General features: G+C 41.5%; 1 protein-coding gene across 1 annotated transcript in view; it reads left to right on the forward strand.

Moving 5' to 3' along the window:
• Positions 1 to 20,323, forward strand: part of TARS1 (threonyl-tRNA synthetase 1) — a 767,350-nt gene that overhangs the window by 36,504 nt on the left and 710,523 nt on the right. Inside the window, exon 2 of the mRNA XM_044073446.1 lies at positions 10,692 to 10,766. Coding sequence (XP_043929381.1) covers positions 10,692 to 10,766 — 75 coding nt within the window. The remainder of the gene's footprint in view (positions 1 to 10,691; positions 10,767 to 20,323) is intronic.

Raw genomic sequence — 20,323 nt, forward strand, 5'->3', positions numbered from 1 at the left:
ACCACGCCCACTGATAAGCTAGAAGGCTTCCCTCCAACCAAAGACTTGGGGGCTCAGAAGCTTACATACAGTCCTGGATACAGCAAATCTGTATCTAGACTAGATTAGTTACAGGAAAGGCAGGAAACAAGGTTAGAATTTTTTTCAGAAAGCAGCTAAAATAGCACTATAAACAGTTCAAGTACAGTATTCAAGCAAATACAGTTTAAATAAATGCAATTTATTCAAAATGTATTCTGAACTGAATTCAATTGTTGTTTTATTCAAGTCCGAACAGTTAAAACATGCCAAAAAATATACTTATCAGCTGAGAAGCGCACACAGTCAGAACACAGAGGTTTTTTTTTGTTGGTAAAGTGCAAAGGGAGAAAGGAGGAGCAGAAGATAATTCAAGGTTAAGAACCTAAGTGGGTTGGCCTTCTCAGATGTTCTCTCTGTATTAGGTAGAATGAACACTAGACTGATAGGAGTGTCCCAGATCAAATTTACAGCAGGGGCGGGCAACTGCAAACCCACCAACTAAACAACACCAGAAGAATAAGGTGGGCGAGAGGGAGAGAGACAGTTTCAGAACAGAACAGAAAACAATGCTGGCAGATACATAAATAATTCAGTCAAGCAAAAATTAAGACTGTGCAGAACTCTGAAAAGTGCCAAAAATATACTTATCAGCGCTATATTTCCAGATTGTTTGAGAAGCACTCTTCAGTCAGAACACAAGGAGATTCTAACAGTGGTATGCAGGAATTTACAAACCGGGACTATTTTTAATTTAGCAAGCCTTGAAAACAATTGGGAGAACACAAAAGCTGTTAGAGCAGTTTTACCAACTTTAAGAACACCACAGGAATGGGGGGGGGGGGGCAACCAGTTTCAGAACAGATCAGAAAACAATGCCAGCAAATATACAAATAATTCAGTCAAGCAAAAATTAAGATGGACGCTATTGCAGATTTCACTTTTTTTCTTTTTCAATACTATTCACTAATTATGATTAATGTTATAAATATTTTATTTATTGTTAGTCTTTTATACCAATAACAACATATTTTAAAATATTAAAAAGTAAAGAAAAGCTTCAGTTCATGGTATAACAAAATTCTATCTGCAGTCGAGTCCCCTGTGATGCAGGCAAAACTGCTGTTGTAACTAACCTTGTCATGCCCCCTTTCCTGTGATGACAGCGATCTCCTGTCAGTGACAGGTAACACAGCATCAGATCCCTTCATTATTACCATTGTGATTAATGAGAATAAACTGGCCATTATTTTCAGGGTAAGAGTAACTTATCTGTGAACCTCACTTAAGCCTTTATAAAATGCAGCAGGTAAGTTAAAAACATGTGATTGAATCTGCAGTGTGTGGTTTTCACTGGCATAGTTAATCATATGTGATACATTGGCAAGCTTGAAAACCCCACCAAACTCCACTAATTTGTGGAAAAGTACCCCAGTACACTATACCATCATGTAAGCAGCTGCTTAGGTACAGCTGTACCTTGTCTGAAGAAGCACAGGTCAAACCCCAGAAACAAACCCACGTGGTGGAATTGTAATAACAGCAATCTTTACAATAAAAGGAATAAAATTTTGACCAAAATTAATGAGTAATTCTCAGAATGTTAGACCCTTCTTCTCTGAAGTAAACAAATAACTCAGGAGCTAAAGGTATTACTGCTCAATTCTAGGAGTCTAAACAAAAAACTCCACTCCCTAGAAACTCCGTTTACCCTAGAGAATGCAGACATATGTGCGGTAATTGAGACATGGTTTAAAGCCGCTGAGAGTGCACCAACAGTAGAAGGTTATAATGCTTTCCACACATTTAGGCCAGCTACTTCACAGGCAGGTACTAAAGGTGGAGGTGTCTCCATTTACATAAGAAATAAATATACTTCAAAGCTGGTCAAATAAGACAATACACTTGAGCTGCTCCGTGTTCAAATCACCATAGGCAAAATCCAGCACCACTTCCTTCCAAGCTATAAGTCCCCCTCTTATGACTCAGGAAACCCATACCATGTATTTAAACTTATTAGAAACACTAACCATCCAACCCAATACCATATTCATGGGTGAATTTTTAATAACCCCGCTATTAACTAGGAATCCTATATAACACCAAACATACATGCAAAGAGATTCCTGAATTTTGTAAACACAAACTCCCTGGACCAGATAGTCAGTACACCAACCAGGTGTGCAACCATCCTAGATCTGGACCTCTAATATATGCGAGTGCTGCACACCCCCTATTGTAATGCCTTCCCTGGTAAGGTCAGACGACAAAATGGTCTCTTTTGAAGTAAAAATAAAACCTGGACCTCCAGCTAAACCTGGAATATTCTGGTAATATTCTAAGGCTAATCTCCTGCTATTAAGTGAGAACCTGGCAAAATTTCAAGCCCCCTGTAAACCCTGATATCACTGCTGCCTATGCAGAACTGTTCACAGAAACCCTGTACAAGCACGTTAATAGCTGCATAGAGGCAGCTGTACCCACCAGGAAGAAGTACAGAACTAATTCAAAAATAGGCCACCCTGGTGGAATCACAAAATCATTTAGCTGTATAACAGGAGGAAGAAAATCCTGGCAAAAATTAGGAGGTGCAGTACTAAGACTAAGCAGGATAAAAGCACTCTCATCAAAGTAAACAAACAACTTGGAGGACAAATAAAGTCTACCAAAGCTGAATTTGAGGTAAGTTTGGTCTCAAAGGCCAAAGAAACCACTAAGCATTCTTTAGCTATGTCTGAGCATTCTTTAGCTATGTCTGCAACCTCAAAGGCAATACACAATTGTGTGCAGAGCTCATTGTAAATGGAGCCACCTACACTGAGCCAGAAGATATAGCAAACCTCCTGGCTGATAAATTCAGCTCCCCACTTTAACCCCCCCAACCTTTCCTCAGGAAATATCAAATGTAACTCCCCCTACTGTCACTAGGGAACATGTCCTTAATGCTCTCTCTAAGACCAAGAACACTGCATCAGTGGGCCCAGACAGTATCCCAGGATGCCTTCTAAATAGCATGAAACATGATCTGTCAGGGCCTCTGGAATTACTGTTTAACTGTAGCCTCCAAACAGGCTTCATGCCTCATTAATGGAGAAAGGCAACAGTCGTCCCTCTGCACAAAGGTGGGCCATCTACAGGCCATGGAAACTGCAGACCCATGAGTCTCACTAGTTTTATTTATTTATTTTATTTTACATTTGTTGACTGGGAGAGTCCAACTGGATTACAGGTCCATTTTCAGTGGAGGCCCGGGGAGAAAAGCTCCAAGAGAACAATTTTTTACAAAACATAGTTTTAAGGACAGACTTTTGACGTACAATCTCCATAGAGGAGACTTTGACATACATATTAATTAACAGATAGGGTACATTTGTTGTCTACTATATAATATTAAATTATAGAAGATATTCCTAAGTTTAGGATTCCTGTGATAGATTTACTATCAGATTAAAAGCAGAGCGACGTAGAATAAGGTTCTGAGAGAGCACATGATGCTCACTATAGTTGAGAAGGATAATAAATTGATTCACTATATGTCTTCGCCTGGTTTTAGTTGAGAAGGATAACAAATTGATTTACAGTATGTCTTCTCCTGGTTTTAGCTGCTTATGGAGAGCTCAACATTGCTGGGGTAGTTTTCTATAACTCCTGGAGAGATGGGATGAGCAGTAGATTAGCAGTCCTAAGTGGGTACACTACTATGATTGGTTGGCTTAGCAGAGTTACTTAAATTAGGTGAAGTGTTCTAATGAGACATTATCCAGGGGGGATAGAGGAGCACAGTCGATTATTCAAAACGTGAGTTTTAACAAGTTTCTTGAACTGTGATGGGGATTTGTTGTCAGTTATGTGGGCAGGAAGGGAGTTCCAGGTTTTTGCTATACAATGACTGTAGACGGACTTACCAGCTTCATTGTTATATTTGGTTACTTTGAGGAGGTTTTGTGTGCTAGACCTCAAGGGCCTGGTGGTTGTATAGGATTGCAAAAGATTTTATAGGACTGGGGTGTTTTCAGAGTTGTGTATTATTTTGTGGGCTAGTGATAGTTGATTGAGTTGAAGTAGTAGTGGTAGTTCTAGCCAATTGTTTTATATGTAAAGCCATGGAAAGAATTATCATGGAGTTGATCAATAGAGATATAGTAAACCTTCAGACACTAGACCCAATCCAGTTTGGTTTTGTCAAGGGCAGATTATGCCTACTAAACCTGGTTGACTTCTTTGAGAAGGTCACCAAAGCAATGGATGAGAGCAAAATCATTCACACTGCCTACCTTGACCTGGCCAAGGCCTTTGACACAATACCTTACTCTGGCATTGTTGACAAACCCATATGTCACCCGGTGGATAGCCAACTGGCTCACAGACAGGACCCAGGAAGTTAGAATTTAGGAGTCCACCTGTACAAAAAGGCCAGACACAAGTGGAGTTCTTCAGGGATCAGTCCTTGAACTGCTCCTTTTTGGTATTTACTTCTCGGACGTCAAGGCCAATGTCAGTGGTCTCTAGCTGACTAAATTTGCAGATGATTGCAAATTAGCAGCTGTCATTGAATGTCACACTGACTCAAATGTTCTCCAGGAGGGGCTGACACAGACATACAAGTGGTGTCAGAGCCATGGTCTAAAACTAAATGCCAAGAAATGCATAATAGTTACTAGGGATGGACAACTTCTTAAAGGATATCAATCATACTGACAACACATCCCTTAGAGTTGAGTAGTCAGGGACTTAGGGCACACACAGATAGTAATCTAGCCTTTGACCATTATGTGTCTACAGTGGTGAGAAAATCATTCTATGTTGTGCAACTTATAAATAAAGGTATGGCATCCAAGTCCAAGGAAGTCATTGTTCCACTGTATTCAGCATTCATCAGACCTGTCATTGAGTACAATGCCCCCTTTGGTATGTACCTAACCAGGCATATCCAACAATTGGAACGTCAACAGAGGTTCCTCACTAAAAGAATACAGGGCATAAGTAAAATGTCCTATGCAGACAACCTCAAGGCCCTATCCCTGTATTCTGTCACCTACAGGCTTTTGAGGGGAGATCTATGCCTGGCAAAGAGGGCATTATCAGACCACTCTCTGATGGACCTTCTGCATATCCACAAAACAAGCAGCACCATAATTACCTCTTCTAAAGACTTAAACCTTGCCTGTGATATAAATAGGATCTGCTGGAGAGATGGGTATGTATCCCAGAGACTACCCAGTCTATGGAACAGGCTTCCTATCCAGTGTTTCTCCCTAACCCAATTCAGTTACATCTTGGAGAATTAGATGGGAAACAAGAAATTCAACCCTGGTTTGGCACCTGTGTCTCTAATGGACACAGGTAACCTGTAAATGGTTAATCTCCCAGGTCCTTGTTTCCACTTATCAAGGGTCGATTAGTCCATGCTGACTTTACACCTGTCTCCTCTGACTCTCCCTCAAGATATACTTGAAGCTGGCTCATTGTTGGCCATCATACAAGATCAAGTCCTAAAAGTGCTATTGGAAGCTAAAAATACTGCATCAGTGGGTCTTGACACTATTCCCTGAATGCACCTTAAATAGGATGAAGTGAGATTAGTCACTCTGTTAACTATACTGTTACACCTCATTCTCCATAGTGTTTTGAACCAAGAGAATGAAGAATAGCTACAGTCATTCCCCTTTATAAGGGAGGACCTTCCATAGGCCCAGGAAATTACAGACCCATAAGTCTTAATAATTAAGGACACCGGGAACATCCAAACACTGGACCCATCTCGGTTTGGATCGTCAATGGCAGGTCATGCTTACTTAACCTGGTAGACATTTTTGAAAATTTCAATAAAGGTAAAATGGTACATGCTGCATACCTTGACCTGGTCAAAGCTTTTGACAAAATCCCCCATTTAGTTCTAGTAGAAACTGCTAAATAAACTGGGAGTAAACCTGTTGGCTTGCCAAATTGGCTCACTGATAGGATGCAGGAAACCAAACTAGGGGAAGCTGCATCCACAAAGAAACTAGTCACCAGTGGAGTCCTCCAGGGTTCCAAGTTGGTCCTGTTTGGCATATGCCAAAGTCAGTACTAAAGGGTTGTGGTTGACTAGTTTGTAGATGCCTGCAAGCTACGAGCAGTAGTTGAATCCCCAGATGATTTAGCCATCCTGCGAGAAGGTTTATCTCGTATAAATAACTGGTGCCAAAATTGTGGACTGAAATTAAATGCCAAAAAATGCCTTATTATATCCTTTGGGAGATCATCTACCCTGGGGCACTACTGCATTGACAACACATCTCTGTAGGTTGACCCAGTTATTCAGGATTTGGGAACATATGTAGACAATGACCTAACTTTCAACCAACATGTATTCATTGTTGCAAAAAAGTTCTTCTGTGTTGTATAGCTTATAAACAGAGATTGTGCCCAGATGTAGGGATGTTATTGCCCCACTTTTCTCAATTCTCCTTAGGCCAATCATTGGGTATAATGCCCTGTTTGGCATGTATCTGTCCAGACTTGTGCAACAACTGAAACACCCATAGAGGCACCTTACAAAAAAGATACAATGTCTAAACATCTAAACAATATGTTCTATGTGGACAGACTCAAAGCCCTGTAATTGTACTTGACTGTGTCTGGCATACAAGACCCAATGCTGATGGATTTACTGGACATCAGTAAGTCATATGCCATCAGAAGTACTCTGTGTAGGGATGTGAACTACTTCTGCAACATTAACAGTATGGTTTTGAGGTACTGGTTTATCTCGCAGAAGATATCACTGCTGTGGAACAGGCTTCCCTGTCTATGTAAAACAAAGCTCATCCCTGCCCATATTCAAGCACAACTTGAATTTATGGATGGGCACCAGTTTACCCCAGGACTGCCTCCTGTGCTACTGCTGGACAGAGGCAGCTCCTAAATGCTTTATCACATGCATGGGTCCCCTCCAATCATCTATGGTATGATCCCAGTTATTCTCACCAGGGGTAAGGCTAAGCTTAAAATTGCACACAGGGGCAGCTAACCTAGCCCTTGTGTGTGAACTTATATGAGAAGACATGAGAACTTATGCCCAGTTGTAATGCAATGTATAAAAAAAAGTTAATAAGGTTTAAGTACATTCGTCAGGGAAATTCAGCAATTGTATATAAAATGTGAAATTTGTAGCCAGCATGTTAAACTGAAGCTGTTATTTTGCCCCATGTTTACAGTATCTGCTACTGTTTTAGGCCAGGAACCTAAACGCTCAATTAGAAAAGATTCTAGCTAGCTAAAAGCAGAAAAGTAGGAAAGAAATGCATTAACCGTTACAATCTAGTAAGACTTTCATATTTATCTGTGGCTTCTGTGTGGAAAAGGTGGAAGTCAGATAGTTGAATAACTTAGTTGGGGAAAGACCCTGAAATTTGTGGTATAAAGGACTGTGAGAGTGTTTTGTGTTTTTGTCTTTTGGCCCACACTGCATGCTAGTTATCAGCCATCTTAGTCAGTTGACCCATTTGTTCTCCATCACTGGGCAAGGGTTCAACCAGGAGGGGCCAGAATTTAGGCAGCCATTAGGTGTGGTTCAAGGTTTTTCCTTTATGCCCTATACTTATTACTCATGCTGTTTGCTAAGGAAAGAGGACATCCAACAGGCTAATCTCACTGATCTCCTGTCAGCAAGCCACCCTGCCTTCCTGTCCTCAAGCACTAGTAGTGGTTTTCCTGGTCTCCACTAAGCGTTCCCAGTCCGGTAATTTGATATGATGGCAGTGTTTGAGAATATTACTAGCCTTCTGTGGAAATTCGTGTGCACATGTGTTTTAAATTAAGAGTTCAGTCATACTACAGTTGCTGTGAGCAAGTGTGCACTGGAAGGCACTGAAATCCAAAGAGAGTGGTGAGACAGGGGGACTGGAGCTGTAGGTCAAAGACTGTGCTTGGCGGGATGTTCAGTGTGAAGCCTGTTCTTGGGTATGGATGGTATGAGCCTAAACCCAGGGCAACAGTGCATATTTCCTCCATGCTGTTGAGGCTGTGCATTTTGTGAGTTGTTCTGGGATTCGAATGTGCCCTCTTTTTTTTATATACTTTAATCTATTTAGTAACCGTGGTGTATTTTAAGACACCATACCCATGGTGGCTATCTGATTTTAGATTTAATTTATTTGTTGGCAGTGGAGTGGATCCAAGGACTGTAGCCTCTGCCCACTGTACTTCTTTACCATAATATGGTAATGAACCCTGGTCTGGCCTCTTTGCTCCCTAAATAAGATGGTAGACAACAGTGGAGCACTTATGGGCAGCTCCTTAAAGTATAATGTATTTTAGTAATCTGCCTGTCACTGCCATACTGTGTCATTCTACACAGCCCTGTCACACAGTGTTGAGCACAGGAGCTCTTAGCACACTGCGGTGTATAAGGTGCTCATGTTTGATATTCAAGAACACAGTGCACCAACTTACAGCTGCTATCCTGTCATGGTTCATGTTCATGAATGTGAGTAGTTTATACTAACATACAAGACCCACTGCAGAATGTTTGAGCATGTTGTCTCACTGTATCTATGAATATCCATGTCTAGGTTCTGCCTGAGGAGATTTTTTTTTTCTTTTGTTAAAGGACAAAGTATAGAGCTGTTTGTACAATAATGACTTGACTGCATAGGTTATTTGAATTTGTAAGAGTAATATCGGACAATTTGTTATTCCTGAGAGATCCCGAATAGTGTTTTTTGTATAGTGGGTGGAGGTTAGATGGAAAAATAATTAGGTTTATATACATTGTTAATACATGAACTCATTTGTTCAGCTTTGTCTGTTATTTTTTCCTGTTATTCTTGTGTCACTGCTTTTGTCATTTCGTGACAGTATTCCTTAAGGGTCCATTATAGCGCATCCTGCACTTAAGGCAGATGGGAGTGGCAAGAAAGGAGGGACTATTAACAGAAGAAAGGAAGAGACGGTAGTGGATGTAGGGAGCAGGATAAGGGCACTAAGAAGAGGCAGAGTGTAATTTCTGGGTAATTGGTGAAAGGCACGCATTGAACAGTTATGCAGGCATTCAGATTTGGACACCCAAAGCAGCTGTCTATATGAGAGATTACACTGCATGTTGGGAGGATGGAAAGATCGTCACAAGCACGAGAGACTAAGCATAGCAAAGAGCGCCAAATGAGGGGCGGTGTGCTACATTGTCTGCTGGGGTGCAGAAACAAGGATTGGTACATAACATGGTTACATATCCACAGAATAGTTAGATGCAGAGGAAACCTGTGGCAGACATTTTGGTAATTTATGCCATGGTTGTGTTTGCAAAAAAAAGCGTCCATTTAATTGTAAGGACGTGATATGAAAGAGAGAAATGCTGGAAATTCTTGCCAATCAAAATGTAAATTGATAAATCTGAGGAGAATGATCATGGTTATGTCTGGAAATGGCAAGCACAATTATTAAAGCAATGTTTACAAATGAGGACTATGATGTTTATATAGGTTTTTGTTAACTGGTTGGTGAGTTTGTACAGATGCATTGTTGTCAGTCATGACTAGCCCGTACATGCGATTTATTATATGCATATATAGATAGAAAAATGTGTGTGTGTGTGTGTGTGTGTATGTATACATATATAAAATTAGTAAACTTTTAATTTTTTTTTCCATTTTACTACATTTCATTTTTACATACAGGTATCTTAATGCACTTATATAAAGCATCATTATGCGGACGGACATATTTGTTATGATTCTGTACACATGATTTCTGAGCTGTGTATTAATTATTGGAATATGTAATTCTTGAGTTGTATAGCATTAAGAAGTGTATCCACTATCAACTCATCCAAGCTTGTATTACATTAGCTCAGTTACAAGGGCTCCTTTCAACTGAAGTACACATTCTAGTTAATGCATGTGGTTGTGCTCAACACTTTATGAGCAAATGTGATAAAAGGGAAAAGCATTTTTGTGAGGGCAAGTACCCACAGCACTCCCCAGTTAGACAATGCTGCTCCCCAAATTCCTTACTTCATTATTCTCTGAGGTTGCTGTGTGAAACAGCAATTGCTGACAGGCAATGTCATGCCTGTTTGGCTCATTTTGTAAGGTGCACAGACATCAAACAACCTAGAACTCACTATCATGCAAGCATTATAATTGTTAATATTTTGAACCAGGCAATAAAACAGGAACTGCCATCTCAAGCTATTTTGCTACAGCAACTGTGACTTGAGATGATTCAAAAACAGACTGAAAGCTATTAGGGGTATGTAGATGTTGGATGTTTACATTATTGTGGCTACATCCATTAGTATTGGTTATTTATACAATGGTGGTGGGCAGCAATTTATACCAAGTCCGAGTTGGTAGGTTGGAAAATGCTGTATATCTTTTGTTTATATTTGCCTTTGATGCTCTGTTCTGTTATGTTGTAAGTGCAAATTCCATGTACTGTTCACAGTAAGAACATAGTGCTTAGCTTCTGATTTTACATTTTCAATCCTGTTTGCTTTGTTTAGCATCTGTGAACATTTGCATTTCTTTTTTTTTTTTTGGTTGATGAGGGCATTGATTCTAATTTTTTTTTGTTTGTTTTGTTTTGTTTGGGGCAGCATTTTATTATTATTGCACTTTATTTACTTTGTATTATTGTTAAATAAGTAAGCAAATAAGTATCTATCTAATTAATTTTCCTATATTGCTCAGTGTGCCGGTAAATCTGCAAAACAAAAAGAAAAGAAAAAGAAGAACCAAGATGATGGGGGTGGATGTCGGGCAGAGGTAATTATTAAAGGCTAACCAGCATTTGTAAGTTAATCCTAAAGCACTTGAAATGTTGTACACAATGTATTTTTCTTTTAATATTTATTCCAGTTTCATGCTGACTCCTGCTGAAAAAGTACTTTGTGAAATGATGCAACCTCACTCAGATTTTAAGCAACCATTTTAAAGGTCAGCATGTGAGCTTGGCAGGGAGTTTTTACTTTGCTGTTTAGTGTTTCCTGTCCTTGATTTAAAATTGGCTATATTCTGGTCCTTTCAGTCAGTTACCCAGTAATAAGAATAGCAATTTCCTTCCGTAAACCTTAGATTGGCTGTTATTTGCAGGTAATACTAGCTGTTTAATTAAACTAAGCTGTTATGTGACTGGATTATGAATAATAAAAGTGAAAGTGAATGTTTTCTGTGTAATCATGTATTGTTGGTATGGATTTTTGCTGTGATCTCTGCTTTCTTCCCAAATTCTGAATAAATGCTGGCAGGTGGATTAACTGTGCTGAAGTTGCACAAGGGGTGTGCGTGTGTCTGCCTGTTCATGACTTAATGCCTTTTGCTTGTTAGGATAAAGATTCACTTCGTCTTTTTCAAGTGTTTGTTGACTGCCACTGTCAGCATCCATCCATGCTTATGAGTCACCTCTGACTCCTGTTCTGACCCTGTGAAGAACTGACACCATCCGTGGAGTTTACTAGATAAGGAGGGAATGGAAGTGGATTGTGAAGCCTTTCTTTCCTTTCTCTCGCACATGCACACACGCATGCACACCCTCTGAAGGAAATTTAGTTTGGCCGGTTTGCTTATTTCATGACTTTGGGAGGTTGAAGGAGTCCTGGGGACCTGGAGAAAACCCATGTGAACAAAAGTAAGGCATGCATATGCTGTACAGAAAGCACCCCAGCCAAGAACTGAACCAGAGAAGCTGTTGCAGTGAGGTTACAGTGCTGCATACAGTGATGCTGTGATTATGTTCTGTCAGCATACTTGTCACCAAATTACTCCCATAAGCCAACAGCATTAAATTGAGTAACAATAACTGCAGTTCTTCTTTAACAGCATTAATTATTGTAATATTTTATTAGTCAGTGCTTTACAAACTGGGTAGCTCTTTCGCCCTTCCCTTATAATCTTGAGACTGTAAGTGACATAGTATTTCATTTTGGCTGTACTTTGCTGTTTCTTGAAAGACTACCAATTTTGACATTTGATAAATCAGTGCAGTTTTGATGAAGCTTTGGGACAGTGAAAATATAAAATCAGAGTTGTGTGCACACAGACAGCCATCTAAATGGGGTGTACTGCTACATTTGTCAACATGAGGAAAGTCATTTCATATGTTAGAGCGAATTAACACTGAATTTCTGCATTCCATAAAAAATCTGTTTTGAAAAAAAATGATACTAACAGACTTCAGAGAAGCAAACATAAACCCCGTTCAGTTGTTGGTGGCATTTATTCAAATCAAGAACAAATCATCTAGTTCACTGCCTTTTGGCATTTCTTGTAGATGATGCCTGAAACTTGCTTTTGTATTGATCTTGGAGTACAAGGAGTCTCAAAAAAAAAACGAATTTGTGAATAACAAGCTTCAATTTTCCACTGTAATCCAGACATTGTGGCTGTCATGGAGCAGGGCTTTAGGTCATACACTCTTGATGTGGAAGCCTAAAGGCTCTGGGTTTTATTTCCACTGCAGAGAATTGGATTTCTGATATGACAGTGCATCGCTAGGTGGAGGATGCACTCTTTAGTGTGTTGTCCTTCAGATGAGACATTTAAAACTGAGGTCCCATCTACATGAGTTGGTAGTAGTTCAGGTAGATGTAAGAGATCCCATGGCACCTATTAAAAAGAAAAGGTGAAGTTCCCAAATGCTGTTGTCCAAATTTCCTCTAGTAATGTAAATACCATCTCTGGTCTCCCCTAAAACGAGGCTATTCGCCTAGAGAGATTAACCACATCAAAAAGAATGCATCGATGAATAAGTGAGAAGGAACTGGGGCACTGTCTTGTTGTGTGGGGTAAGAGACTGGGAAGGTAAGTAATTTAATAGTTTAAAAGGTCAGAATTCATGGCTGTTTTGTAGGTACCGACTACAAATTCTTCTTTAATGGGTATTACACTTCTCTGAGTCTGCCTGTAGAGGATGGCTTATCCTTGCAGGTTTTAAGTGTCCAGGTTGTGTTTTCAGTTTGGAATACCACTCCTCTCTGACAGGGATTTTCTAGCATTTTAAAGGCTTGAAAAATGCATCTTCACCTTGGCTGTCTTCTCCATTAGAGCTATAAACTACATAGACCAGATGGTAAAGATTCCCAGATATGCTGTTTTAGGGTGCTGTCAGAAGTTTCAGGGCTATCCTAATCCCTTGGATATTACACAATTCTGAGCAGTTGCTAGTACAGTCAGGATGCAGACGGGCATGCCATTAGAATGTCACATGATGTGGCAAGCTGTCCAGAATTGTAGGTCTGTGTTTCACAAGTAACAAACAAGCAATAAATAAAGAGGCAACTGTTAAAGTGAGGCTGATAAATTCACGTGGTATACTGTGTTCAGCAACTATCAGCATATACTTTGTTCAGCAACCATCAGCAATTGGGTATAAGCCCGGCACTGTTACTACTGACTAACTTGTAAGGTGGCTCCCTGTGTACATTGTATGGACTGCAGATGTTCATCGTGCATATACAGCTGCAGTAATTACAGATGGGTTGTCTGCCGTCAGGCGGGTCCTCGGTCGGCCGAATTCCAAAGTCTTGGTCCGGCATCGGTTGTTGTCGCTTTCTTTCCTGACGTCAGTGCGACAGGGGTATATAAGACACAGCCGACGCCATTTTCTTCAGTCTTTTTTGCCGCGCGGTGTGGAAACCGAAGTCTTCTTTAAAGCTAAGTACCCCGTTGGGGAAACTTTTCTTGCCTCAGGCCGATGTCAGACAAAGTTAACAATTGTATTTCTTGTGAGAAGCAAATACCGCATAAGGATTTCCATTCCCTCTGTATACCTTGCTTAGGCCCAGACCACGACGTCTCGGGCTGTCGCTTTTGTGCTACTTTCAATAAGTGCACTATTAAGCGTTGGGCGGAGTTCGCCCAGCACTTTTTTGGTAAAGCCTTTAACTATAAGATGTCGTCAGAGGTTCCGACTACCGTTTTGTCTAAAAAATGCAAGGACAAAGACCGACACGCGAGGTCCGCGGTCTCCACCGACACCATGCCAAAACCGGCTACACGTGGTCCGGTTCTCAGCGAGGCGCCTACACAGCCCATGACTACCGACGACCCTTCTCTGGCGGTGTCTTCTGTAACCGAGACCGCAGGTCCCTCGGCCCACACCTCGACTACAGCTACCGAGGCCACTGTGAGTGTTGAGCCTCTTAATGTGGACAAGTCCATTTCCACCCATGGTGTCTTCAGACCTTCTTCCTTTTCCATAAAGGCCTTTACTAAGTCTAAATCAGCTATGCATCCCAAGAGGCCTGTTGCACAGGGCCCATCTCCAGGCCCCATGCCTAAAAAACAAATGCTCAAAATGGCTGAGGATTTAATTACTCTTATCAGAGATTCCCAACCCCCTCCAGACAAGAGACCCAGAGTGGAAGAAGATTCTCCCTCTTCCGACCAGGGCTCCATTATTTCAGAACATTCTGATGAAGAGGAACATTCATACTCCCCTTATGAAGATTCTGATGCAGAGCAGTCCATCCCTTCTGTATCCCCCCCAGAGGACCTTTCCTTCGGGGAAACCTTGCATACTTTGAGGGAACACTTCCATTGGGAAGGCCAAGATTTTTCCGATTCCAAGAAAAGGCTGAGGGAATTCCTCTTGTTTCCTCAGCACAGACCTCTGGCGATACCTCCTGTCTTGGACATACTTGATGATGTTTACTCGGAGGCCTGCCTTAATCCGGATTCCCTGCCTCCTGCACCAGTCAAGCCTGATAGGTACTACAGAGTTCCTAATTCACACCAATTTCTGTACAAAAGTCATAACGCTGACCCTGAAACCATTTCTCAAGGCCCCAAGGGAATCAAGGCCTCTACTGCTAAGAATCCATTACCTTCCGAAAGAGAGTCCAGATCCTTAGAAAGGTGAGGAAAAAAGGTATATACCTCGGCCACTCTAGCCATGAGGGCCTTAAATTGTCAGTTCCATATGCTTAAATATCAGCAGTTTCTGTTATCACAAGTAAAGAATAAAATGTCTCAACCTGAACAACCAGATTTTAAGGAGTTACAGGATATGATTCATAGTGCAGAACAAGTGGGTAAACACACCTTGCAATGTGGCTATGATGCTCTAGAGGCCTCAAGTAGAGCTGCAGCTACAGGATCAGTCATTCGTAGACATGCCTGGCTTAGGGAACAAACCTTGCCTGATCATGTTAAAGCTAAACTACTAGATGCTCCTTTACAAAAGGATGTATTATTTGGTACTAATGCTGAGGAGATACTACGGAAAATGGAAGAAAAAGCTAAATCTATGCAAACTGTCAAAGCCTTTCTACAGGTACAACCACCACGTTTTAGCAGAAATTGGCCTTCAAAAAACTGGTCCTTTCCAGCAACAGACAAGCCCCAAAGAGGTAGATACAGGCGCACAAGGGGCAGAGGACAATCTCAAGGATCATATAGAGGCAGACAATGGCAATCTCCAGCACCAAGAGGTAGCGATGACAGTGCACAGCAATACAGGAAACAAACCCAATGACTTTCCCCTTTGCAGGCCAAGCGAGGCTCAGGTGGCAGCACCCTTGGGGGGAAAGCTGGCAATATTTTCAAACAATTAGCATATTGTCACAAAAGACAAATGGATCCTGGACATTATAAACAGAGGCTACAGATTTCATTTTCACACTCTTCCAAAAATGAGAGGCATGCCGAACCTGCCACACAATCAAAGGGCAGAGGCTCAAATACAAATTTCAAAGCTCATGGGCATGAAAGCTATTCAAGAGGTACCTATGCACGAACAAGGTCAAGGCTTTTATTCCAGACTATTCCTGGTACCAAGGAAGGGAACCGATTGGAGACCCATTTTGGACTTATCCATCCTAAACACTTTTCTACTCGTACCAAAATTCAAGATGCTCACCTTACAGCAGCTTCTTCCCATGCTGGGCAAGGAGTCTTGGCTGGTAACATTGGACCTCAAGGAGGCATACCTGCATGTCCCAATCAGACAAAGTTGCAGAAGATACCTCAGATTTCTTGCAGGTTCAATCCACTATCAATTCTCTGTATTGCCCTTTGGCTTATCTACTGCGCCCAGAGTATTCACAAAATGCCTGGCATCAGTAATTGCCTACTGCAGACTTCAAGGGATACAAATTTACCCTTATTTGGACGATTGCCTGATCCAAGCAGACAGCAAGCACATTCTTCTGGAGCATCAGGCTCATGTGACACGGTTATTGAATTCTCTGGGATACACAGTCAACAAAGAGAAATCCAGACTAACACCATCTCAGAAAATAATTTTCCTGGGTGCCAATTTGGACACAAACACCCAGATGGCCTATCTTACGCCAGAAAAGCAGGGGCAACTTACTCAGTACTTCAAGACGCTAGCAAATTGTACCAGGCTAACTGCAAGGAAAATCCTGCAGGCACTGGGCTTCATGGCATCTTGCATTCTTCTAATCCCATGTGCAAAGTTGCATATGAGGAAACTTCAATGGTACCTAAAAAACATATGGTCTCAACACAGCCACAGTTTGGAAACAATATTACCACTAATTCCATGTTTGCAAAAGGAATTTCTATGGTGGGCCCAAGCATGCCAAACAAACACAGGCCTACCATTCTGCAAGCCTCAAGCAAATCAAGTCATCACAACAGACGCCTCAAACTACGCCTGGGGGGCACACATGACAGACAGGTGCATTCAGGGAAAATGGTCCCAAAAAGAAAAGCACCTTCACATCAATCAAAAGGAAATGCTAGCAGTGATAAACGCAATTACAGCTTTCAAGGACCTCCTGCATCCAGGACAACTATTGATAAGAACAGACAACACCACAGTAATGTGGTACATAAACAAACAAGGAGGAACACATTCATACCCCCTGTGCAGGCTGGCCATGTCACTTTGGAACATGGCTCTGGAATGGAAAATCGAGCTTCAAGCACAGTATCTGCCAGGTTTGGAAAACACGTTGGCAGACAATCTAAGCAGAAATATGATAGATCCGCACGAATGGCAATTGCATCCTCAAGTGTTTAAAAAGATAATCCAAGCGTGGGGAAGGCTGGACACAGATCTCTTTGCCTCCCACAAGAATCCTCAATTGACAAAATTCTGCTCAAGGACATTTCATCCAAAGGCCTGGAGAGTGGACGCCCTTTCTTTCAGTTGGGCAGCAAGGACAGTTTATGCCTTCCCACCTTTGCCTCTACTGACCAAGGTGCTCTTGAAAGCAAGAGCAGACAGACCAAAGATGATACTGATTGCTCCAGACTGGCCAAGACAACACTGGTACCCACTCCTGAGGAGTCTATCACCTTCTCCTCCCTGGACACTACCTCTAATGCCTCTTCTCCTGACTCAGCACAGCTACAAAACTCTTCACAGTCAGCTGAAAACACTCAAATCTGGCTGCATGGAAAATTCCTTAACACCACAGCAGACCCTACTCTCCAAGGAGGTGCAGGATGTTATTTTGGAGGCCAGAAGGCCATCTACTAGAAAAGCTTATTCCGCAAAATGGAAACGGTTTTGCGCTTGGAATGAGAAAAAGGGCCAGGATCCTAGAAAACTGAATTTGCCTCAGATATTACAGTATCTAGCTGAGCTGTTGAACAGTGGACTTTCATTTTCCTCCATCAAAATCCATGCCTCAGCCATGTCTGTAGAATACAACACTGATCCACCCTTATTCTCTCACCCACTCTTAAGGCAGTTCCTAAGAGGGGCTAAGAATATAAGACCCCCAAGGAAACAACCAATACCAGCATGGGATCTTAATTACATTCTAGAAAAATTAACATTGCCTCCTTTCGAACCGGCTGCTTCAACAGATTTGCAGTACTTGTCCTGGAAAACAGCTTTCCTTCTGGCTATTACCTCAGCTCGTAGGGTTTCGGAACTACAAGCCCTCATGGCTGTGCAGCCCTTTCTCATCTTCCATCAGGACAGGGTTTCCCTACGAACCAACCCGTCATTCATGCCTAAGGTAGTATCCAGGGTAGCTTTAAATCAGGCCATACATTTACCTACCTTTTACCCCAATCCTCAAAACAAAGGGGAAAGGCTGCTACATTCCTTAGACATCCATAGACAGCTACGTCACTATTTGGACAGAACAAAGCCTTTCAGGAAATCAGAACAACTCTTTGTGTCCTATGCCGTAGGAGCTCAAGGGAAGCCAATTTCCAAACAGACAATTTCAAAATGGATAGGCCACTGCATACGGTTTTGTTACTCCTTTCATGGCAAATCTGTTCCTACAGGCATCAGATCCCACTCCACAAGGGCCACAGCTACCTCTACAGCCTTCCTCAGAGGAGTTCCTACCAAAGATATTTTGGAGGCAGCCACTTGGAGTTCTGTGCATACCTTCACAAAACACTACCACCTGCCTTTATACTCCAAAACTAGAGCAGGCTTTGCCACTACTGTGTTGCAGGGCATTCTGGCTCCTCCTAGTTCCACCTAGTGCCTACCACCCTGTGCGTAGCTTTGGGATTCTACCCATCTGTAATTACTGCAGCTGTATGCACGATGAACATAGTACAGTTTTGTACCTACCATCAATGTAGATGTTCGAGTGCTAATACAGCTGCAGTACAGGTTTCCCACCCACCTTCCCCACTTGGTAAAGTCCTAGTGGCTAACACCTCCTCATACAACCTGATTGGGTTATCCTCCTATGGTGTATTTGCTTGCAACTACTGATTTTTGATTATATTGCATTGCATGATTATATATATATATATATATATATATATATATATATATATATATATATATATATATAATTTATGGATTGCCTTCCTTCTGGGGGCACCTGACATCTGGGGCAAGAAAGACTGAAGAAAATGGCGTTGGCTGTGTCTTTTATATACCCCTGTCGCACTGACGTCAGGAAAGAAAGTGACAACAACCGACGCCGGACCTAGACTTTGGAATTCGGCCGACCGAGGACCCGCCTGATGGCAGAGAACCCATCTGTAATTACTGCAGCTGTATTGGCACTCGAACATCTACATTTATGGTAGGTACAAAACTGTACTTTTCATGCAGCCCACTATATTTGGTGACATTATGTAGGAGACCAGACAGAGTCTGTAGGAATAGAGAAACTAAAATCTTACTGGGGCAGATGATAAACTACCAGTAGTTTTAACCAGTCTTCCTTTCATGACACATGTACCTTTTACAGATGGGGACACCTTGGGATCATTCATTAAAGGAAAATACAGGTGAATATAACTCTTGTCCCACAACTGCTTTGTGGCCTGTAGGAAGGAAGTGGATGAAACTTTTTTTTTTCCTTGCATCTTCCTGACTGGCAAAGCATAGCAGACAGATGACTTCAAGAATTAGAAATGAATGGATAGACCATAGAGTTTACTCAAAAATTATCCCCATTCTCAGTCATACCCTATTCCACCATCAAACCAGAAAGCTCAGAGGTTTTGGATTTTTTTTTTCCAGGAAAGAACCATTCGGCCTCTAAGGCCATTAATTCTACTCCAAACTCTTCTTGATCCCTAAATTCTCAGAAGGATGGGTGGGGGAGGTGGAGGAATTTTCAGGACCATGTTTGAGCATAGTAGTCTCATTGGTTTGTTTTACTTTTTTTTTTTTTTTTTTTACTCTGTTGTCTCCAAATTCTTTGCTACACAAGGAGGACTTTTTTTGTGTATTTTGGAAAGGGGATGGTTTCCTCTAACAGAATGTTGCAAAAAATACGGGCAGTTGTCTTTTTACATTTGCAAAGTTGTGTTTTTGAACCATTCTTAACCCCTTAAGTGTGTTTTTGAACCATTCTTAACCCCTTAAGTGTGTAACTGTAATAGTAGCTTTCATCGCCATTTAAACTTTCATGAAAGTTATTACCTGGATTATTTAATCCAAATTCCTTTTAACAAGAGTAGTTCTTTAAAGCAGTCGATGCAGTTTTTAGCATGTTTGTCAGACTTTTGCCGCACATCAGTCCTGTGACAGCAACTTTTGCTGAACTACTAGAGTTTAGGCAGTGAAAACTTGATTCCTTGTCACACCTGGAAATTCCTACAAATGTCACCTGCTTTCATTAATCTTGCAAATGTGTTAACATTTTTAGGGGGGGGGTGCCTCTCAAATGCTCTATGCACCAAGCTGCTTTCTGTTGTTGTTGTTGTTGTTGTTTGTCTTTCGGCTTTTTCCGGTTAGGGGTCGCCACAGCAGAACTCTGGTCCGCTAATGATTGGCAGTTGTTTTTTATGGTGTTGAGTTGCCAGCCTGATGCCCAACTTTCAACGAAGGCATGCCCATTCAACGCATGTCTTTCAAATGCCCACTCCACCGTGGGGAAGACATGCAGACTCCACACAGAAGGCACTCCCAACCCAAG

Source organism: Protopterus annectens, chromosome 1.part1, assembly GCF_019279795.1.
Source record: "Protopterus annectens isolate FY-2018-M chromosome 1.part1, PAN1.0, whole genome shotgun sequence".
Classification (NCBI taxonomy): domain Eukaryota; kingdom Metazoa; phylum Chordata; order Ceratodontiformes; family Protopteridae; genus Protopterus; species Protopterus annectens.